General features: G+C 44.3%; 1 protein-coding gene across 2 annotated transcripts in view; it reads right to left on the reverse strand.

Moving 5' to 3' along the window:
* Positions 1–24,113, reverse strand: part of pde4ba (phosphodiesterase 4B, cAMP-specific a) — a 166,715-nt gene that overhangs the window by 47,206 nt on the left and 95,396 nt on the right. For both annotated transcript variants that reach the window (XM_031833639.1, XM_020492939.2), the window contains exons 3-5: positions 23,609–23,645; positions 23,384–23,454; positions 9,764–9,813 (exon numbers count right to left, since the gene is read on the reverse strand). In XM_031833639.1, coding sequence (XP_031689499.1) covers positions 9,764–9,813; positions 23,384–23,454; positions 23,609–23,645 — 158 coding nt within the window. The remainder of the gene's footprint in view (positions 1–9,763; positions 9,814–23,383; positions 23,455–23,608; positions 23,646–24,113) is intronic.

Raw genomic sequence — 24,113 nt, forward strand, 5'->3', positions numbered from 1 at the left:
ATACCCACAGGAGCTGGATCACAATCACGGATGAGCGTATTGACCCTCCAATAAAATAACTGAAAGCAGTATCATTCAATTACAACTCTGTTTTTGTTTCTTTTTCTGGTTCCTGGGTCTTGTCTATCTACACGGCAGGATTAGTAGGCGGTAAATACTGTACGTCTACTGTACCAAACATACTTGAGAAGTCGATTCTAAGTCCATGTAACTTCTACCACTGAATAGTAACTAATCCATCAGACATGGTTCTTATCTAGTGGAGACCTATGAGTGAGGAGCCTTGTTTGCTACAGACCCAAGGCCCCAGGGGGCCACATGGACACACTGCCCAGTGATCACTTCTCTTCCGGAACCACTCAAGGAAATTCCGCGCTGTTTTTATCCCAGAACAGGAACTCTGGTTCTGGGGAAATGTGTCTGTACTGACACTGCAGAAAACAAACACTCAATGAACAAAGACACTGTACACACATTCACACACGCACACTTTTCATGAGGACACTTTGTCAAAGTTACGAAACACATGCTCGCAAAGCTGTTTCATTGTCATTGTTCCATAGAAACTGAATAGACTATCTGTAATCAGTAAAAACACATGTTCCTTTCAGCTGGAGACCAGATCCAGTTAACAGGCTAAATGACTTGACCACCGTAAACCCTGGGTTTCACACGGCTCCTTTCTGCCTGCCTACCAGAGAACCGGGTCCAGCCTGGCTCAGTGTGTCCCTTCTCTTGCCGTCAGAGAGAGACCAGAGACCGGAGACCAGAGACCGGAGGCCAGAGACCGGAGGCCAGAGACCCGGAGACCGGAGGCCAGAGACCCGGAGTCCAGCAACCAGAGACCGGAGGCCAGAGAATGGAGGCCAGAGCCCGGAGGCCAGAGAACAGAGACCGGGGACCAGAGACCGGGGACCAGAGACCGGAGACCAGAGACCGGAGGCCAGAGACCGGAGGCCAGAGACCCGGAGTCCGGAGGCCAGAGGCCAGAGACCGGAGACCAGAGACCGGGGGCCAGAGACCCAGAGACCAGAGACCGGAGGCCAGAGACCCGGAGACCAGCAACCAGAGACCGGAGGCCAGAGAACGGAGGCCAGAGAGCGGAGGCCAGAGACCAGAGACAAGAGACCGGAGGCCAGAGACCAGAGACTGAAGGCCAGAGGCCAGTTCCAATAAACATTTGAAATAAGTTGACCACCATTAACACCCTCTCATGGGTTTCACTCCTCCCTGCCTGATTACTAGAGAACAGAGAACCACCTGGCCCTGCCTAAATCAGTTGACCTTCATCGGCACTCTCTCTAGGGTTTCACTCTTTCACGCTTACTGGCTACTATAGAATCCTGCCTGGTTGCCTGCTCCTTCTGGGGCCTGTGAGCAGGAAACAGTAAAGAGTGGCTGACAGGAGGTGACATTATAGGACAGAAATCCTGTAAAGGACCACAGGGCAGGATAATACTGGGCTGGAGAAAAGTGGGCCCAACACTCTGTCATCTGGGGGTAGGAGGGTCTTTTGCCCAATATCATTATTGCAGACTACAGGGAAAAGGAATACTGTGTATGTGCGTGCATGTGGGTTGTCCTGACCGGGAACACACACTGTCACTGACCCCCGGCAGGGCAGCAGGGACTAATAATCGCCTTGGCAACAGGCAGCAGTGCGTGGCATGCTGGTATGGTATTTAGTGGACGTGCTGTGTTAGAGAACAGGGAGAGATGGGTGTGGCATTCAGAAAGGCTAGATGTGCCATAGGACCCGGTACCGATGCCAACAGGGATACCATGAGAAGGGCAAATGTCTGATAGTGTCATCACTTCTTAATTAAGTGTGTAACTGCAAAGGGGGAATGCTTGAGATCAGCTGTCTGAGAGTGTGTGTGTGTGTGTGTGTGTGTTTATCCCTGAATATGTATAGCTGTGGTCATGAGGGAACCACATCCCAGTCCTTGGCAAATGGCCACCTCTGTGTCAGTGAGGGTAGGTGCACCCGGTGTGGTATCAAGTATTACCCGAGCCCCTGGCTTCTCCTCACCTCCAGCGGGGCCTGTTCGATATAGAGGCAAGTCACCGAGACGGCTAAATAAAGGCAGAGACTACATGTGGATGAGAGCGGATTAGCCGAGTTAGCGCTAGGAGGATGTGTCAGTGCATGTGTACACTCATAACAAAGAGCCCAGGCTGGCAGCACGTAGAGAGAAGGAGCAGGGCAGGTATAGCATGTACCGCCTGGGAACGCAAGGCTAAGGTCGCGATGCATAGTCGCATACTGGGCCACACGTACAAGGCTGGCCACACACACACACACATAAGCATGCACACACACACACACACAAAGTTAGTTTGACCAGTGAAAAGTACAAGGGTCCTTATCAGTTCACACAGTGACTTTGGCATACTTCACCAGAGGGCAGCCTCCTACCTTCATTACTTTCTTCTCTCATCTTCCTTTCTTACTTTCGCTCTTCTCTTCCTCTTCGCTCCCTGTCTGTCTAACCACACTTTCCTAATACCACTGACCTAATGTTCCCCCCCTCCCCCTTCTCTCTCCGCTCTTCCTCTCCTCTCTTCTCTCTGATCTCTAAGGGTGCATTCCTGCAGCTTTGATCTGTTAGCGAGGGACTCCTTATCTCTCTAACCATCTTTTCTCATCTCCCCATCTTTCTGCCCTTCTTTTCTCTCCATCGCCCCTCAGTGACTGCTCTGTTACATTCCTGCACGCCAGCATTGTATTAGCAGCAGGGTCAGACCAGGATGGGCATATTAATTAACACTGATAAACAGGATGATGATGAGTACCTCTTCATTCCCTGCCTGCATGGGCTCAGGTCATTACAGCCTAGGCATTTATTATACTGTAGGACCCCTGGCACAGCTACAGAACAGAGCGAACACACAGGCACACACACTCACACAGACAGAGAGAGCACCAGGGCTTAAAGAGAACAGACGTATTAAGTGCTACTTAAAAAGTGCCCAGACTTGATTGAATTCAGAGAAAGAGCTCATGTTTCCACCCTAAGCTATAAAGGGCCTTGACTGCAAACAGGTGGTTGGAATATTAGGAACCAGCGATGATAGGACGACACATTCTTATGCCTTAAAAGTACTGAGTGCTGTGGTTGCAATTTACTGGTTAAATCAAGGTTCATAACATCGGGTTTAAAGTTAACCACAAATTAAGCCACGTTCCAAGATGATTCAGTGATTTGCTGGAACTTTGACACAGAGGGGCCCTCACCAAATATGTGCTTAAAGCTTAGAGGGTCATCTGGGGATGCTCTTAGACAATGAAGAGCCAAGATAGGGCCCCTTAAGGGGACTACCAAATATAGCAGGGGCTATGTTTATCTTTACCTCTCTCCTGTTTTATAACAGTGCTTACCTTAGCTCCAGACTTCATTTAACTCAACGAGAGGTATAATACGAGTGTTCCTGAGGGTTCCTGTTTGTGTGCGCGAGGAAAGGTTTAGGGAACCTGACAAAAGCAGGCAAAAGCAGGATCTGAGAAGGATCACTTTGTTTTTTGAGAGTTGGCAAAACTTGGCACACCTGGCAAAGTCATCAAACATGCTTAAGAAAGACTCTGGCTTTCTCTAATGGACAGCCATCATACGCCTTCTCCTGGGAACAGACCTGTAACCTTTGCTGTGTGTGTGTGTGTGTGGGCATTCTTGCATGCATGCAGGTGTACCTGTGTGTGTATGTGCATGTCCATGTGTCTCTCTCTACGCCCTATTGCAGTATTTCCCAAACTCGGTCCTGGGGCCCCCCATGTTGTTGTGTTTTCCCTGGGACTACACAGCTGATTTAAATGACTAACTCATCATCAAGCCTTTAATATTTCAATATTAGCTGTGTAGTACTTGGGAAAAAAACACAAAAACGGGCATCCATGTTTTTTTTGTGTTTTTGGGGGGGGGGGGGTGGGGGGGTGTTAACCCTGTCCTATTACATAACAGTCTTACATTGTTCATACCACTTTAGCCATACATTTAGACTAGGCTTACCGAATGCCAAAGCAAACACTACTCCTGAGCTTAGCTTGAAATAACACAGGGCCTCTCATTGCGATAATGTCAGGCATCACGGATAAATAGTCTGACAATGGAGCTTCACAATGGGACTTTCACTTAAAAGCCACAGACTGTTAACACGTTTCTATACAGCCAAACATACATCGTGTGAAGGAAGCCTGCAGGTTCACAGGCCTTTTTACTTACACACACACACACACACACACCCATCACCACACGCACGCACCCTCAGAGACCTTTTAATGTTGGAAGTGGGATCGGTTAGGAAGCCACGTTATGCTTAAAGACAGATCCAAAATGATTGGCACCCTTGATAAAGATGAGAAAAAAAGACTGTATTAAATAAATAATTCAAATAGTGAGCTAGATTGTATGCTCCCAAAAAATTGGGAAACAATATTATTTTAGATGAATACAATTGCTCAGAGAAATAGATTTTGTTTAACAAGTAATACTTTTTCTTTTTTTCTTCTCAAAAAGATAGGTGTCAAAATGGATGGCATCCCGAAAGATTCTTATCAATTAAATCAAACAAAATTAAATCTGCATAAACATTCTACTTAATTTTTTTATTTTTTATCTCAGCCTAAGGAACTGTATGGTGGCCTTCTATGGCTTCCTGTTTCACTCAGGTATAAAAACGAGGTAACACACATTTAAAATCCCTTTGTCATCCATCACCATTGGAAAAGGCAAAGAGCTCACAAGCGAAGAGGCAAATGGTTGTTGACCTTCATAAATCATGCAATGGGGTACAAAACTATTGCTACAAAATGAAATATACCACTTACCACTCAAATCTGAGGGCCAAAGTTAAATATTACTTTTCGATTTTTGATTTATTTAAACAGGGAGTCACTATTGAGACCAGGGAGCCCTGCACATACAATTCATGGACAAATCAAAATCCGATGCAAATCAAATCAGTGCAAAAACAAACTCAAATACAATACAACAAACAATCAAGAACAACAGCCACATGTTTCAGGTAATAGTTCCCCAATCAATAGTTTTAAGTGCCCAAGAGGCATCAGGGCATCCAATTGCAGTGTATTTTGCAGTAAGTTCCAGCAATCAGGTGCATTAAAACTAAAAGCGGATTTAGCTAACTACAGAACCAATTATAGAACTTGGTCGCATCTTCGGGTCAAGTCTCCAAAACTACACTCAGATGCCATCTCCATGCCAATGGGCTCTTTGGAAGGGTTGCCAGAAAATATTCTATTGAGAGCAATCAACAAATGTAAAAGCCTGGAGTTTGATAAACAGCATTGGCTGGGATTGGAACCGGTGTCAGAAAATAGAGGTCTTTGGCCACGCACACCAGTGGTGGGTTTGGCGTCGAAAGAAGGATGCATGTGCAGAAAAGAACCTCATACCACCTATAAAATATGCTGGTGGAGAGGCTGTTTTTCTTCCACTGGTCAATAGCATCATGAACTCCACCAAGTACCAGGTCATTTTAGCCCAAAACCTGGTTGCCTCTGCCAGGAAACGGAAACTTGGCAGCAAGTGGATTTTTCCAGCAAGACAATAACCCCAAGCACACAACATCCACAAAGAAACGGCTAATTGACCACAAATTCATTATTTTGCCATGGCCATCTCAGTCTCTGAACCAACTTTGAAAACCTGCGGTTTGAATTGAAGAGAGCAGTTCATAAACGCCGACCAAAAGATATCAAGGATCTGGAAAGATTCTGCATGCCCTCGGATCCCTCCCAATATTTCTCAAATCTCATAAAACATTTCAAAAAGGCTCAGTACCATATTCTTTGCAAAGGGAGATTGCTGAACACAAGGATGAGTACAGGAAACAGGGATACCAATACTTTTGACGGCTATTTTTTTTAAATAGATTGTTTTGGAGCATACAATATAGCTCAGTATTTGTATTATTTTTGCTCATCTTTATCAGGGGTGACAATAATTTTGGACCTGACTGTATGTGTTTCCACTATCCATCGTACAGTCAACACAGGCAGGGGAAAACATTTCCTCTGTGATTCCAGAACTATGACAGAGTAACAGAGGCCTCTGTTATGCATGACCATCACAGCAACAGAACAGCAACATTCCTCTGGTGAGAAATGCACAGGAATCGAGGAAGCCGGCAGACATCCCCAACCTGTTCTGATAGTCATCTGTGATTAGTGACAATCGCTCTCCTCTATCTCTCTCCTCTATCTGTCCATCATCACGGCCACCGTGAGAAACGGCACTTGGGTTTTTCCAATTCCCTGCATGGCCTGCCGCTGCGGTGTGCGCTACATGGCGCGTGTCACTTAGTGTCCCGGTGGGACGTTATGACAACAGTCCCCGCTGTGCTGGTCCTCACTGTGATAAGAACAATAGGTCCTGATAACCTTATGGAGTCTGTGTGTGGTTATTTCCATTCTCTACTGTACAAGATATAGTATACAGTCTTGTGGATTTTTCCATTCTCTCCCGTGCTGTACAACATACACAACAATAACAGAACAGATGATGAGGCCCTGTCCCTAACACTTATCACGGCTCGTGCCATGACATTGCGTGAACTGCGAGTGTGCAGACCGCAGACCAGTGTGTGTGTGTGTTTAATCTTGTGTGTGTGTGTTTCTACCAGCGCCTACGTGTTTGTGCGGTGTGGGCATAGAGACAATGGCCCTTTGTCTGACTGCATCCTATTTTTCCCCCAGTCCGCTGAGTGAGCAAACACAGTGGCAACACACACACACACACAGCCTCCCTGCCTGCCAGACACAAAAACACCTCCTGGGTTATGTTAGTCCGTCCAGCGCATTCCTTTACGGCAGGGACAACAGGCCAATAACAGGATCAATCTGCTCCCCTCTTCCTGCCCTCCGTTTCCTCTCCTCCGCCGGCCCGTAAAGAGAGGGGGAGCAGACAGAGGGAGGATGGGACAGGAATCACTCTTTCCCTCTGTCTCATTGTCTCCAGGGCGAGACAGAAAAAGCCAGGGGCGGGTGTAGAGTTACATCACCCACTGTCATAGAGGGGATGGAGGGGGGGGGGTACAGGTGGAACAGGGAATTCAACCTCTCAGAGCATGGGAAGAAAAGAGGATCTGGAATGGGATAGAGGTGAGGGAGTCAGAGTGCAAATTAAGGGGGGCCCAGGGGGTTGTTGTCAGATATGAACCCCCCTAAATGTAACAAAGTCCAACTTTAGTGGGGGTCAACAAATTGTCCTATTTGTTTAAAATGCAATGCAATTTGTGCTGCTACAGTGGTAAATATCAAGATTAAAAGCGTATTCCAAATTAAACGAACACCCCCGTCACTGTTTCATGGTTTCCATTTTGTATTTTTTTTTTCATGTGTCTGCACTTGTCATCCTGGGACAGTCCTGTATTTCAGCCCCTTTTCAGGTGTCCCAATTTTTCTTTCTGCAAAAAAAGGTAATTATGTCAGCAAGACGCATCAATGAATTTAATAACTTCTTACAAGAGTGTAGACCCAATGACAATCACCCAATTTCATTACATTTTGGGGTGTTTCGTAACAGGTGTTTCTTTCCATTCATCAAATGACTCGAGTGCACAGTGCACTTTTTGGACAATGGCAATTATTCGGCGAAAAATACGCAGGTAGCCTACTGTTGGAAGTGATTTGTTCGACAATAAGACGAAAACATCATGACTGGTTGTATTCATGCCAAATTAAAAAGTAATACTTAAAAAAACTAAAAAAAACATTAAATGACATGTTTTTACTAGGCCCATCCCAAAATGTTGTGCACACATACCGTACTATAGGTCCTGTGGAGAAAGAAAACGGCACCGTATAATTCGCTCTCGAGGGAGTGATGAATAGAGGGCGGTGTCATGTTCCTGGTGGCTTCATGCAGAGTAGCTATGCAGAAGGTAACCGACAACACAGTCAAAGCATTCAGCTACAATATGTGGATGTCTCATCCACCAGCTTTGTGTCTAGATATGACCTAAGCTAACCTAAGCAAGTGAGGAAAAATGTATTATTGGAGGATTGGCTGAGTGCAGTCTGTCTATCTGATCATTCACAATGAGCTCAATGAAGGCAAAACATCTCCAATCAAAATGTCCAACCCTTCAGCACTGCAGTCAATTACTCCTGCACTAGTGTGTGCACTAGTGTGTGCAGCTCTCTGAGGAGACTAAAACTACTGATAGGAAAACACATCAAGTATCAGACTGACAGCGCACGACCCTGGATGGATTTACTCAATAGGTAGAGTAATCTGCTTATTGGACCCCCCCCCCACACACACACACACACACTCAGGACCTGATGAGCCCTCCCTCTCCAGATTCTGGAAGTGCTGGTCTGTCCATCTGTGCTGACAGGAAGTCAACAAAAGCCACATGCAGGCGTGCTGACGTCAATCAGGGCCCCGCACCACTGTCACACAGGAACACCTCCCTTCCCACAGCAACACACCCACACCCGCTCATATACACACACCCGCTTGAACACACACACTCTGATACACAAACACACTAGTGCAGGACTCCACTCTAAACACACAAAAACACCTATACACTGTGCATTTGCACATACAGAAATGCAAATGTAGGCCTACTCATATGGACGCACATGCACTCTCTCACACACACATACACACACACACAACATACATCTACAAAAACACGTACACACTGCGCACTTGCACATACAGAAATGCAAATGTAGGCCTACTCCTATGGGCGCACATGCACTCTCACATCACGCACTTGCTCTTCTCTATTTCAATCTGTCTTCTCTTTCTCTGGGAACTAGGCACAGTAGTCAAACCTCTTCAAAATGAGACAGATGCAATAAAAGGGCGTACTTCTGTAATACAGGTTAACCAGAATGATGAAGTCAATGTTATTAATCCCGTAAATCGACCGGGCCAACGATAAAGTGGACTCCTCTGTCCTTGCATTCCTTGTATTGTAAGTCCAATGACTGGAAGTGTTTAGGATAACACACAGTGAGAGGAATGAGAGGCATGAAAGTAAGCTCCCTGTGTTATGACTGTCTGTAGCAGGAGACTCAATGGCATCCCAGACTCCTTCATTGTGACGCTAACCACTAACGAAATCTCACACTTATCCTGCTATGTTTAATCAACATTTCGGAGAGCTCCTCTATCTCTCTTGTCTCACCATTCAAGTGTGTGTGTGTGTGTGACAAAAGGCCTTGTTGTTATTGCAGCCTGTGCTACTCACACTATCACCCATATACACAGCTTGATAGCTAGTGACGTAGTGTAGGCTGAGAGCATTAAGCTCAAGGACACAGTAAGGAGTTCCCAATCACGCACACACCATTGTCTCAACTCCCTAATAATGGGTCCAGTACATTTCTAATGAGCAAGATTCACATTGTTGTATTTTCAGTGAGAAGATAAAGACATTGGGATAGAGTGGTGAGAGTAAGAGGTTTTCTGAAACTTCCCATCAGAGCAGTGATAAATACAGACTAAATACAGGCTGGGGGTGGGGAGGGGGATGTATCTGAACCGATGACAGGGAGGGACAGGGTCGAGAGAAGAGAGAGGGAAAGAAGGAGAAAGAGAGAGAAAGACAGGAGAGACCAGAGACCAGAAAAACCGTCTTGACATTGAGACAGTGTTTTAAGACTTAGGCTGATTCAAACAACGGTCAGTGACTCAGTGGCAAACAGATGGACAGACAAACCAATATCACTTTTTTTGGGGACAGAAGACGCATTGTAGGAGAGAGCAGTGCATTTTGGTCTTACCTGGCAAACAGACTCTGGTGATGGGAGGCTGAGTGGCCACAGGCGACCTCCTGAGGAAAGAGAAAAAAAATGCAATAACATTATCAGTATGGATATGAAGTAAATGTTGATAGGCCTACATCAGGATCGTTACATTGTGTAATGGCCAACCACATCTGCTAAGCCAATATCGGTTAAGTGCCTCTACATGAGGAGAAACAGAGGAAGACGGACAGAGGAGCATAAGAATGTCTGTGAGGATTAAAAAAGAAACACTGAAAGAAAGCGATTGTGTGAGAGAGAAAATGATAGAGAGCGAGAGAGATCGAGAGCAAGAGCAAGAGACAGGTGGGGAGAAACAGAGAGAATGAGAGACCGAGAGAGAATGAGCTTGAAAAAGGGACCAGGCAAATGAGGAATAAAATGTGAATTGCGTTCAACCTTTTCATTCAACAAGCTGAAAGCCCATCTGCCTGATCCACACTGAGTGTGTGTGTGTGTGTGTGTGTGTGTGTGTATGAGCGTGTGTGTGCCTGCAATTGTGTTTACCTACGTGTGTGAAGTGTGTCTGCGAGAGTGTGTGTGTGTGAGTGCGCGCGTGTGTGAAAAGGAGAGAGCGAGAGAGAGAGAGAGTGTGAGAGAGAGAGAGATTAATGTAGGTCATGGAGCCTTTGGGTTTTCAATGAGGCAGGCTATTCAACACAAGCGTTTTAATAGGAGAGCTTGCGTTCCAGTATCTTACAGCGTGCTAGAGACAGACCCAGGGACAGCGTGCTAGAGACAGACAATAACAGGGTGATATCTAGGGTGCAGGAGGAAGGATGCCCTACACTAAATCTTTCCGACTGAAGCTTACACCCCAGTTCCGAGTGGAGTCATTCAAGAGAAGGATGTGACTGGATGTACTCCCTAGTAAGTGACTCACGCATAGCCTGTCATGTGCACATTACGTTTCAGACGTACCAGACAGACTAACGGCAGATATGACTTAGCACGCACAACCTAATCACTCACATAATGACAGTCCACATCAGGTCAAATTCAATGTTGATGTACATTAAGTATTACTTAAGTCCACAAATGAATTTGAGTAAATGAGATTTTAGAATTTTGTTTTGAAGCTGATGTTTTGATTAGAACCAATATTCTCTGTGTCGGTGGTAATAGGGTTGTTTTTGTAAATTTTTCGAACCATCCCACAGCTAAACCCGCTTGACAAAAGACTGCAAACAGATTGTCCCGTTTGGAAAAATAAAAACCTGGCGGTTTACATTCTGCGGTGCAGCGTACCATCTCTTTCCTCTCTCCCCGGCGTTATTATTAAACTTAGTTGAGAAAAACACAAGGGAGAGAAGGAATCCGAGGTCTCATTGAAACCTGGCAGAATAATAAGACATGCATTCTAAGTTCCGTGTTCTAAGATCATTTGTTCTGCCTGAGGATGAACGACGTGTCGAACTGTGAAAATGTTCCCATGCAGCGAGACGGTTCCAGTGAGACAGGTAGGCAGTGAGAGTGGGTTGCAGGGCTGCCGAATCGAGTTCAACTGTAGACATCATCTATCAGACCCTTCATCTCTAAACCCCCCTCCAACACCACAACCCCTCAATATTATGACTATACTGCTACCTACTGTACTGGTGGGATGAGTTTTCGGTGTTGAATGAAAATGGCTGAATGAATGTTAGTATAGGAATACAGCTTGCACTCTTTGTTGCAGGGATCATAATGCTTGTGTTTATTAACTGACAATTTTAATATTATGGATAATAAAAGTATTATCAGAGTTTTCGTTGAGGCTATGTCATCATTATAGCATAGTTAATGTGCAATGTTTTAGCTTAACATTTGCGTGGAATCCGTTGATGCGTTGGATACGTTAAAAGAATTGCGCGAAAACATTGCTTGGTAGGCGGGGGTGAAGGACACTGCGTACAGGTGTCCTAGCCATCTAGCTAGCTACTTCACTCGCCGTAACGTTAACTGCAGTGTTGCCAACTCCTCAGTAAGGAAAGTAGCTATTGGCTGTCCTAAAAGTCGCTAAATGACGTCATCACATAATTTGCATAATTGACCATGTGCATGTAATTGTGATGGACGCTGTAGGAGAGAGGAATAACATCATGGGAGAGACAAAAAGTAAGTAAAAAAGACCCTAAATATGTTTAGAACTACAAATGAGCAAGCTGCAGAGAGTGAACTGTGGCACACACAGCGATTAAGAACCAGATATTTGAGGGAATACTCCTCCTTCAGCACTTTATGGACCCCATTGTTAATCCCCGTCATAACGGAGGAATTGTCAGTCCCTATCCCCAGGAGTTTCTCCTTTTTAAGACAACACTTCTCGAGGAAAGCCACAACAGCACGGGCTATAGATTTGGCATCTCCTCCCTCCAACTCAACAAGGCCCAGAAATGTTGATACAATTGTCTGCTTGGTGTCGCTAAAGTACCTTATCACAACCACCAGGTACTTAGAAACAATTACATCCGTGGACTCATCGAGGAGGCTGAAACGCTGGTCACCCACATCTGCAACCAACCTTTTCAGTAACTATGGTGCTAGAACACCATTAACCATTTCTGTGCACTTTGTCCTGTGCATTTTGAAGTGGGTAGCAGCAGTGGAGTCTGAGAAAGCAGCTCTACGTGCTTCTCCAATGTGATCACATGCCTGCACGGAACTGTGTTCAGCGATAGTGTAACCGGTGCTGTACTGCACCGCTGAAACTCTGCGCTGTGTGTGGTTGATTGAGTCTATAGACGTGGACTTTGGAGATCAGGTAGTTTTAATCAAGCAGAACTCACTCTCTGCATCCTGCATCTGCATCCAAAAGGAAATAAAACATTTGTAGAGCCACATATGTTCTGAGAATCGTTGCCTCTTTCTACAACAGATGCACAATAGGAGGGACTGGGATCATTCGAGGAGCTAGCCATCGTTCACACATACAATAGCCTGCTAATACCTATTAACCACATTGTTGATATCATCCTAAAAAAGTACAATTACAAGTGCATCTTAACAATACCATCCACTTATGAGTAACCTCTAAATATACATCATTATTCATGAACAAAACACTGTGTGTAATGACTTTGTACTTAAAAGAATCCCACTTTTCTGAAGCCAACAGACAAAGCGTGCCAACCTCTCATATAGCATCAAAATGATTTGAGCAGAAGCACGCAGGGCAGAACGGAAGAACACACTCCCCTACTCCCAGGATGCAGGCATGCATAATAACAACATGACATATTAATATATGAACCTGGTGAAATTCACATAGTACTTTAACAACTGTTACAATAGCTAATGCCATGGTGGCCTCAGCCTTTTTTGCAGTCAATTTTTTTAACCATAAATGGCAGCTTGTTTTGGGTGGAGCTGTTATAAGGCTTTGCCTTTTGAGTATGTTTTTTGAGTTGTCATGTGTTTTTTTACATCACTAAGTTTGGTGTAGAAATCAGCCTTACAATACAGGCAGTATGTCCGTGTCTCATCTCCAATAGACGGCTTCAACCAGCCTTTGAATTCAGGGTTTGATTCCCACTCCTTTCTGTATTTTTGAATGTACAGTTTGGAATGAGACATGTTGAGCTAGCCAGCTAGATGTTTAGTTTATGTCACAGAGAGGAACACACACTGTGGACAAGGTGAGTAAGTGACTGAGGCTGTGTGTGTCAAATGCAGCGATTTATTTTTGAGCAGTCATTTATTTTAGGCAAAGAACATTTTACATTTACATCCCGCCCTGAATGTAAGCCAGGGCGGGATCAGCCAGCGGCGGCTTCCCGCATGCGCAATTAATTTGCAGTTTGGACGGGAGGGGTGAACATCTCCTGCTCTGACTGCAGCTGGGGGACTATTGCGAGAGGACTGGGCCACCTGTGAGTGCTTTGGGACGGGGTTGGGGCCCGCGGCAACACTCACTGCTCGTTGAGAAGAGTAAGAACGATACGTGCTTTCACATCATTCTCCAAAAGTGTTCAATAACACCAGAAAAAGTTGCTAGGTTTATCACTAGTCGACTTTTTAAAAAATGTGTCGCTAGAGGGGTCTGAATACTCGCTATATATAGCGACAAAGTCACTAAATTGGCAACACTGGTTAACTGAACTGTGGGAAATCAGTGCTCGGCAAGCGGGGCCGAAGGACACTGTGTACCGTTCATACGTTCATTGTGTATTAGTTTTGACCTAAAGTCCGTTGTCAGTAGTTTGGATGCTATCCTCTCTGTGGTAAACAGGAAAAAGAATCTTAAACTTCATGTGTCAGGCCCGGAAGTGACAGTCCTGGCTTTGGACAGGGGCCTGAGAGATACAGGGCCTGTTAGATGATATCTGCAGCTAGACCCCTCTCGAGCTGCCATCTCTCATGCATTGGGCATGAGACGCACACATTTGACCCTCTTCTCATGCTCACATGCCACACATATTATATATCACGCACTGAAAAGTACTGCTTTTATTTATCTAATTAGTCCATTGTATAGTCAGTGAGTTAGCTTTTCAACTGTGACTCCAAATAGCTTTGAAATCGGCGCATCTGCGCCTCGAATTTAACATCACGAGTGGAACCTCTATCATTGTCCTGACCTGCCACAGCACTGTGAACCGAGCCACATTGCATCATATGATTGGTCTAGTTGTTTAAGAGATGTTGGGGATTAGATGCGCGTTTAAAGAAATGCCCCTCAAGATTAGAGGGGAGCCGAAGCGGCTGAATGGAGAGAAAGAACGTACGTCCTCCAATAAGTTTATAAAACTGTAAAAAGAGCAGCACGAGTGCTGTTTTCTTGCACATTACACAATGTTGTCAACAAATTAGGCTGCTGTTACTCCCGTCTCTATTGCAAAATGCTGCCTTAAATCAATTTGGTTATTGGTACCTAATGTAGCAGGTGTGAAAGAAATGCCTGAGCATCGTTTCTCTCTTTCTGGTGCTGACATGGGGGGGAAAAAACTGTCGGGGAAGGTTATCTTGTTCTGTTCAACCAATCCAATAAATGTGGAGGAGGAGTTAAGATGGAGTGTTGCCTTGTTAACGTTCAAAAGCAGAAGTCGCGTCACAGGCTCTCATTCCAATTGCCCTGAAAAACTGATTCATCTGGTTGTTATCAGCCCTCTGAGGGTTGGTGACAAGGGGCCAGGGTTCTGGTAAAGAAGCACGGTTTAGACTGCTCCTACAACTTTGCTTCGATACTGCAGTTTAACTGACGCCCTGCCCAGAAAGACAATTTCCATAGACGGCCACAAACAGAAGTCAAATTTGAACATTCCTAATAAAACACTTTAGTCATCACCTTATTCAAATAATTGTCACTGAGGACAATTGTTCCCATCACTCACAGCAGAAGAAATATTTTTTTAAATTTATCCAATGTCTGACATATTTTTGGAACACATGTGCGCACTGAGTGTTAGTTCTCGTGTGAAGTTGGACCGTGTAAATCAGATGCAACCCGGATATACATGGTATACATAAATTGGCGTGTTGAGAACATAGGTTAAGCTGAATATAACTCTATTCTCTAGTTTCTATACCTTAGCGGTTGGTGATTGGCATTAGTAGGATAAACTATAGACGGGTTGGTTGTTTAGCAACAAAACAGACAGGGTTGGCTTAGATTGTTGACAACATGTAAACTACATATACATGAAGTCTCCTATGTATATTGAAAACATAAATGAATTAGCATTTGCTGTCTCTCAAATACATTGTTACAGTTAGTGGATAGCAACAGTGCCTTCGGAAAGTATTCAGACCCCTTGACCCCGTGTGTGTGTGTGTGTGTGTGTGTGTGTGTGTGTGTGTGTGTGTGTGTGTGTGTGTGTGTGTGTGTGTGTGTGTGTGTGTGTGTGTGTGTAGATAAGTATAGAAATAAAAACAACAGTAGAAAGACATTTGAAAAAAAAACTGTAGCAAGGCTATATACAGACACCGGTTAGTCGGGCCAATTGAGGTAGTATGTACATGAATGTATAGTTAAAGTGACTATGCATATAAGATAAACAGAGAGTAGCAGCAGCGTAACAGAGGGGTTGGGGGGGGGCACACAATACAAATAGTCCGGTTACCTGTTCAGGAGTCTTATGGCTTGGGGGTAAAAACTGTTGAGAAGCCTTTTTGTCCTAGACTTGGCACTCCGGTACCGCTTGCCATGCGGTAGTAGAGAGAACAGTCTATGACTGGGGTGGCTGCGGTCTGAGATAATTTGCAGGGCCTTCCTCTGACACCACCTGGTGTAGAGGTCCTGGATGGCAGGCAGCTTTGCCCCAGTGATGTACTGGGCCGTACGCACTACCCTCTGAAGTGCCTTGCGGTTGGAGCCTGAGCAATTGCAGTACCAGGCAGTGATGCAACTGGTCAGGATGCTCTCGATGTTGCAGCTGTAGAACCTTTTGAGGAACTCAGACCCATGCCAAATCTTTTTAGTTTCCTGAGGGGGAATCGGCTTTGTCGTGCCTTCTTCACGACTGTCTTGGTGTGTTTGGACCATTCTAGTTTGTTGGTGATGTGGACACCAAGAAATTTGAAGCTCTCAACCTGCTCCACTACAGCCCCAACGATGAGAATGGGGACGTGCTCGGTGCTCATTTTCCTGTAGTCCACAATTATCTCCTTAGTCTTGGTTACGTTGAGGGATAAGTTGTTATTCTGGCACCACCCGGCCAGGTCTCTGACCTGCTCCCTATAGGCTGTCTCGTCATTGTCGGTGATCAGGCCTACCACTGTTGTGTCGTCAGCAAACTTAATTATGGTTTTGGAGTCGTGCCTGGCCATGCCTGGTGGGTGAACAGGGAGTACAGGAGGGGACTGAGCACGCACCCCTGGGGAGCTCCAGTGTTGAGGATCAGCGTGGCAGATGTGTTGCTACCTACCCTCACCACCTGGGGGCGGCCCGTCAGGAAGTCCAGGATCCAGTTGCAGAGAGAGGTGTTTAAGTCCCAGGTTCCTTAGCTTAGTGATGAGCTTTGAGGGTACTATGGTGTTGAACGCTAAGCTGTAGTCAATGAATAGCATTCTCACATAGGTGTTCCTTTTGTCCAGGTGGGAAAGGGCCGTGTGGAGTGCAATAGAGATTGCATCATCTGTGGATCTGTTTGGGCGGTATGCAAATTGGAGTGGGTCTAGGATTTCTGGGATTATGGTGGCAGCACATGTCCGGAGCACACGTCCTGGTAATCCATCTGGCTCCACAGCCTTGTGAATGTTGACCTGTTTAAAGGTCTTACTCACGTCGGCTACGGAGAGCGTGATCACACAGTCGTCCAGAACAGCTGATGCTCTCATGCATGCCTCAGTGTTGCTTGCCTCGAAGCGAGTATAGAAGTGATTTAGCTCGTCTGGTAGGCTCGTATCACTGGGCAGCTCGCGGCTGTGCTTCCCTTTGTAGTCTGTAATAGTTTGCAAGCCCTACCACATCCAACGAGTGTCGGAGCCGGTGTAGTATGATTCAATCTTAGCCCTGACGCTTTGCCTGTTTGATGGTTCGTCGCAGGGCATAGCAGAATTTCTTGTAAGCTTCTGGGTTAGAGTCCCGCATCTTGAAAGCAGCAGCTCTACCCTTTAGCTCAGTGCGAATGTTGCCTGTAATACATGGCTTCTGGTTGCACTTATTGATAAAGCCAGTGACTGATGTGGTGTATTCCTCAATGTCATCGGAAGAATCCCGGAACATGTTCCAGTCTGTGATAGCAAAACAGTCCTGTAGTTTAGCATCTGCTTCATCTGACCACTTTTTTATAGACCGAGTCACTGGTGATCCCTGCTTAAATTTTTGCTTGTAAGCAGGAATCAGATTATAGTTGTGGTCGGATTTACCAAATGGAGGGCAAGGGAGAGCTTTGTACACGTCTCTGTGTGGAGTACACGTGATCTAGAATTATTTTCCCTCTGGTTGCACATTTAATATGTTGATAGAGATTTGGTAGAACTGATTTAAGTCTCTGGCCACTAGGAGCGCCGCCTCTGGGTGAGTGGTTACCTGCTTGCTTATTTCCTTATACAGCTGGCTGAGTGTGGTCTGAGAGCCGGCATCTGTCTGTGGTGGTAAATACACAGCCACAAAAGGTATAGCTGTGAACTCTCTAGTCAAGTAGTGTGGCCTGCAATTTATCACAATATACTCTACTTCAGGCAAGCAAAATCTAGAGACTTCCTTAGATTTCGTGCACCAGCTGTTTTTTACAAATATGCACAGACTCCGGTAAGACGGGGGGGGGGGGGCAGTGTGCTGTTCTATCCTGCCCGTGCAGCGTGTATCCCACTAGCTGAATATCCATGTCGTTATTCAGCCACGATTCCGTGAAACATAGGATATTACAGTTTTGATGTCCAGTTGGTAGGATATTCGTGATCATACCTCATCTAGTTTATTGTCCAATGATTGCGCGTTGGCGAGTAATAGATGGTAACGGCAGCTTTCCTAGTTGCCTTATGCAGGTCCAGGCGAGGCATCCGGCTCTTCTTCCTCTGCGTCGCTTCCTTTTGCGAATAATTGGGATGTCTGCCCTGTGGGGTGTTTGGAGAATATTGTGTGAGTCCTGCTTGCTGTCGCTGTTGTTGTTGTTGACAAAATATTTGTCTAATCAGAGGTGAGTGATCGCTGTCCTGATAACTAGAAGCTTTTTTCTGCCATAAGATATGGTTGCAGAAACATTATGTACAAAATAATTGACAAAAAAAACTCCCACAAAATAGCACAATTGGGTTAGGAGACCGTATAACGGTGGCCATCTCCTCTGGCGCCATATTTAGTAATATTCCATTGTTAGTAATATTCCAAACAGGATGTACCCATGACTAGAACCAATCAACACTGGTCTGACCAATCGGAATCCACGCTTCAAGATTGTTTTGATCACACGGACTGGGAAATGTTCCTGGAAGCCTCAGAGAATAACATTTATTTATACGCTGACTGGGTGAGTGAGTTTATAAGGAAGTGCATTGGAAATGTTGTACGCACTGTGACTATTAAAACCTACCCTAAACAGAAATCGTGGATAGATGGAGGCATTCGCGCAAAAATGAAAGCACATTCAACCATGGCAAGATGTCGGGGAATATGGCCAAATATAAACAGTGTACTTATTCCCTCCACAAGGCAATCAAACAAGCTAAATGTCGGTATAGGGATGAAGTGGAGTCGCAATTCAACGGCTCAGACACGAGACGTATGTGGCAGGGTCTACAGGCAAATATAATCTCTTTGATTATAGTCACAGCCGTGTGAATATTTGCCCGCTTTGAGGATAATACAGTGCCACAAGACATTTAAACATGTTAACCCTCGCAAGTCTGCTGGACGAGATGGCATGACTAGCCTAGTTCTCAGAGCATGCACAGACCAGCTGTCTGGTGTGTTTACGGACATATTCAATCGCTCCCTATCCCAGTCTGGTGTCCCTACTTCAAGATGGCTACCATTGTTCCTGTACCAAAGGCGGCAAAGACTGAACTAAATGACTATCGCCCCGTAGCACTCACTTCTGTCATCATGAAGTGCTTTGAGAGACTAGTCAATGATCAAATCACCACCTTACCTGCCACCATAGACCAACAGCAGTTTGCATACCACTCCAACATGTAGTTGTTGTGGAATTGTTAAATTACTTGTTGATATTACTGCACTGTCGGAACTAGAAGCACAAGCATTTCGCTACACTTGCATTAAACATCTGCTAACCATGTATTTTTTAATTTAATTTAATTTTTTAAATACCCCCTTTTCTCCCCAATTTCGTGGTATCCAATTGTTAGTAGTTACTATCTTGTCTCATCGCTACAACTCCCGTACGGACTCGGGAGAGACGAAGGTCGAAAGCCATGCGTCCCCCGAAACACAACCCAACCAAGCCGCACTGCTTCTTAACACAGCGCGCATCCAACCCGGAAGCCAGCCGCACCCAATGTGTCGGAGGAAACACCGTGCACCTGGCGAGCTGGTTAGCGTGCACTGCGCCCAGCCCGCCACAGGAGTCGCTAGTGCGCGATGAGACAAGGATATCCCTTACCGGCCAAACCCTCCTAACCCGGACGACGCTAGGCCAATTGTGCGTCGCCCCACGGACCTCCCGAACAGCTAGCACTATGCTAACCATGTATTTGACCAATACAATTCTATTAAATTTTTGATTTGAATAACAAAGTAAACACTTTTTTTTTTTGCGAATTTATTAAAAACTAAAAACTTTGGTATTACATTTGCATAAGTATTCAGACCCTTTACTCAGTACTTTGTTGAAGCACCTTTGCTAGCGATTACAGCCTCGAGTCTTCTTGGGCATGACGCTACATCCGTGACCAAGGCCCTTCTCCCCCGATTGCTCAGTTTGGCCAGGCGGCAAGCTCTAGCGGGAGTCTTGGTGATTTCAAACTTCTTTCATTTAAGAATGATGGAGGCCACTGTGTCCTTGGGGACCTTCAATGCTGCAGAAATGTTTTGGTACCTTTCCCTAGAACTGTGCTTCGACACAATCCTGTCTCGGAGCTCTACGGACAATTCCTTTGACCTCATGGCTTGGTTTTTGCTTTGACATGCACTGTCAACTGTGGGACCTTATATAGACATGTGTGTGCCTTTCCAAATCATGTCTAATTAATAGAATTTACCACAGTTGTAGAAACATCTGAAGGATGATCAATGGAAACAGGATGCACCTGAGCAAGATTTCGAGTCTCATTGCAAAGGGTCTGAGTACTTATGTAAATAAGGTATTTGTTTTTAATTTTTAATAGATTTGCTAAAATAAATAAAAAACAGTTTTTGCTTTCTCATTACTGTATGTAGATTGCTGAGGATTTGTATTTATTTAATCCATTTTAGAATAAGGCTGTAATGTAACAAAATGTGGAAAAAGTCAAGGGGTCTGGATATTTTTCGAATAGCACCGTAGCTAGCTAATTTTAGATATATTAGTATCAGTCAAAACAAGACATGGTATCAAGAACCAAATAAAACTAGCTGAAATGAGCCACCTACGATTCCCCACATTGCAGCTTCTTGTCATTACATATCTGCTATGCCTACTTGTGTCTTAGAAAATGAATTGAAATGAGGCTATGTATGTTTGCAGCCATTCATGGACAGTGTTGAATAAGTCATACAAATAAGCATTGGATAGTAATCAAATATCATGTTTTGACATTTCTGTACTGTGAACATGCTAGGCAAAGGTGGTAGGGTGACTCACAACTCATAAACACATCATATTTTGTCTATGTAGAGTAAGATGATGGCAAGGACCTTCAACTAGTAGGCCTCAACTACCTGAAGATTGATCATTAGATTTATCTTGGTTGGGTGATTTGGAGAAATGAATAATTATAACAAAACATTTTCAAACACAGAGCAAAACTCTGGTTTCTTTTCCACTGAGACGCTCACACCAGTTGGTCACCGGTGTTTTAGGTTAACGTGAGCTCTAGTGTAATTGTGTTTCCATCTGTCTGCATCAATCAAGACAATTGCTTTGTAAGAAGGTGCTAAAGTTCACAGTTGGCCATTGTTATGTAAATGAGAGCTGAAAAGTACCCAGGGGCTTGGCCCCAAGTCAGGGCAGGTCTGCCAGAGCCATGGCCCAGTGAGACACAGGTGCCAGTCTACGTAGATGGAAAGTCTGAGTCTTTTGGGTAAAACACCCGGGTAAATCCTCAATTGGAACTCCGAATATATGAGGGGTGGCCAGCCCTTATGGAGAGCAAGCAGGATTTTCCTCCAGACCTATTTTAAAGAGATAGTTTGCCCAAATTACAAATGTACATCCTTACCTTGAAAGCAGCCTATGGACAAGGATAGACTGCAATCTATGCTTTGTTTACCTACTGCCATCAACCACTAATATGAGTATTTTCTGTGCAAAGCATTGGTGAAGTGTTAACATGCCACATAACTCCCCTCCTAACTCCCCACTCCCCACCCAAGAACAGGGATCAATCCCTACGTCCAACCTTCCCACTGTCTCCCCATCTAATTTCCTTACTGTTTAAATAAAGTGTAAAAACATATATATTAAAAAACGTATAATAAATATATATTTTTTAATTAGCATACTTTAAATGTAATCTTGTCCAGGGGTTGTGCCAGGAGGCAATAAAATTCACAATAGCAAATCTCACACCAAGCGGTCTTCAAAAATTGCCAGCAGCTGGGTTGAATAGTTGGATACTGTCCTCTTGTGGATGAAGATACAAGCTACAGCACATGTACATTCTTTTCTGTTATTTATTATTTGACCCTGCTGGTCATCTATGAATGTTTGAACATCTTGAAGAACAATCTGGCCTTAATGGCCATGTACTCTTATAATCTCCACCCGACACAGCCAGAAGAGGACTGGCCTCTCTCTTGGTTTATTCCTAGGCTCCTGCCTTTTTAAGGAGTTTTTCCTAGCCACAGTGCTTCTACATCTGCATTGCTTGCTGTTTTGGGTTTTATGCTATGATTCACATCTGCAGATGTTAAAAGAGCTTTATAAATAGATTTGATTGATTGATTGTTATTTCCTCCCAGATCTATGGAAGCCCGTTCCTGCCACCAAAATAAAGAAATCTGATTAGGAGGTATGAGATAGTAAGTCGGTATTATGAGATAGTAAGTCATAATTATGAGATAGTATGTCATTATTATGAGATAGTCCGTCTTTATTTGGTAAACAGCTGAGGAATGGGACAGGAGAAATGTAACCACTCTCAAATACCTAGATGCAAGGACTGACTATCATTTATATCAAAATGATAGTTTTAACCAGCTTTTGAAGCTATATAGGGTTTGTTTACGATTACATTGTTTACAAACAATGAAATAAAAAAAGCGTATATTTTGGGTTCTGATTGGGTAAGACCGTTAATCATGAGGCATTTCTAAGTTACAATTTTAAAGAATCAATGGCCTCATATGAATAATTTAAAAGTACAAAAATGGATGTACAAATCCCAGATTGCACTTTTAATGGATTGAATTGTATTAATGAATTCATTAAATCTGATGTCTTCCAGATGTCAAAAAACAGGAACCAACCCACATCAACAAAACTCTCCAATCCATTAATATGGAACAATATCCCCACAATACAGAGCCTTCAGAAAGTATTCACCCCCCTTGACTTTTTCCACATTTTGTTATCTTACAGCCTGAATTTAAAATGGATTAAACTGAGATTTTGTGTCACTGGCCTACACACAATACCCCGTGATGTCAATGTGAAATTATGTTTTTAGAAATGTTTGCAAATGAATAAAAAATGAAAAGCTGAAATGTCTTGAGTCAATAAGTAGCTGGCAAGCCTGTTTGTTTGGTTACCTCCACAACTACTGTAGCTATCTGGTAAACTTGCTAGCTACTTCAGTGGATGTTGAACACATATCTACCGGCAAATGAACACGTCTAGTAGCAAAAGTGTAAAATTATAGCAGTGGGATAAGCGAGATAATCAACTCTATGTGTTCTCTGGAAATAATGCAACTCCGTCGAAGGGTGAGCGCCGCGCTGCTAGGTTAGCACCACGTCATGCATTATTGTCCATAGAACGCATAGCCCCTCATTGATTATCCCTTACATATACCAGTTGATATTGTGGTTAGTGTGGTCTAAATGAATCAGTCAGATCACCAATAAGGCCAGAAGCTTACTTGTTGGAAGCACATTGGACATTGGTCAGGACTGTGAAGTTGTTTCTTACACTTCGAAGGCTTGCGAGGACCTGGAGCGAAAGAGAACACATTCATCCATTTTGAATAGCACACAGGACAGTACCGAGTCACTGGGCTGGGTTTCTCAAAGTGGTCTGAATGTAGCTGTGCTACAGTACAGAATTGAGGAAAAGGACAGATGTGGTGGGATTAGAATATAATTACCTGAGCAAAAGGCGTTACTATCAAGTCATCACCATGTCTGTAAAAACAAACAAAAACATGTCAGCAACACATCGTAAACATAATTAAGAAAGCATTTATAACTGTACCATGAACACATATCAGGATGAATGGGATCCATCAGTCCATTGGTTCAACACCAGGGGCAGGAATGTTACTTTAAACCACATCTAAGGAGGTAGTCATTATGAAAGTATGTGTCAAGTTAGTTACTGGGCCAAGTCTGGGCGAGTGACGAAAGTCCCAATTCCCTAAACTGTGCCTGTAGTTCAGCCATGGAGACCAAATAGGCATCTTGCGACCGACCGACTCCACAGGCAAATCACAATCAGATCAGAGCTCAAATGGCCTTTTGCATGATAGGCCCATTGGTACATCAGTGCCAAAATAGGACTTTGTCACATAAAGACGTTAAGCAATAAGAACCAGTTACACTCTGAAGTGACTAAATATCCCCAGAATTCACTTAGGTAACAGAGGAAGTAAG

The sequence above is a fragment of the Oncorhynchus kisutch genome, linkage group LG10, assembly GCF_002021735.2.
Source record: "Oncorhynchus kisutch isolate 150728-3 linkage group LG10, Okis_V2, whole genome shotgun sequence".
Classification (NCBI taxonomy): domain Eukaryota; kingdom Metazoa; phylum Chordata; class Actinopteri; order Salmoniformes; family Salmonidae; genus Oncorhynchus; species Oncorhynchus kisutch.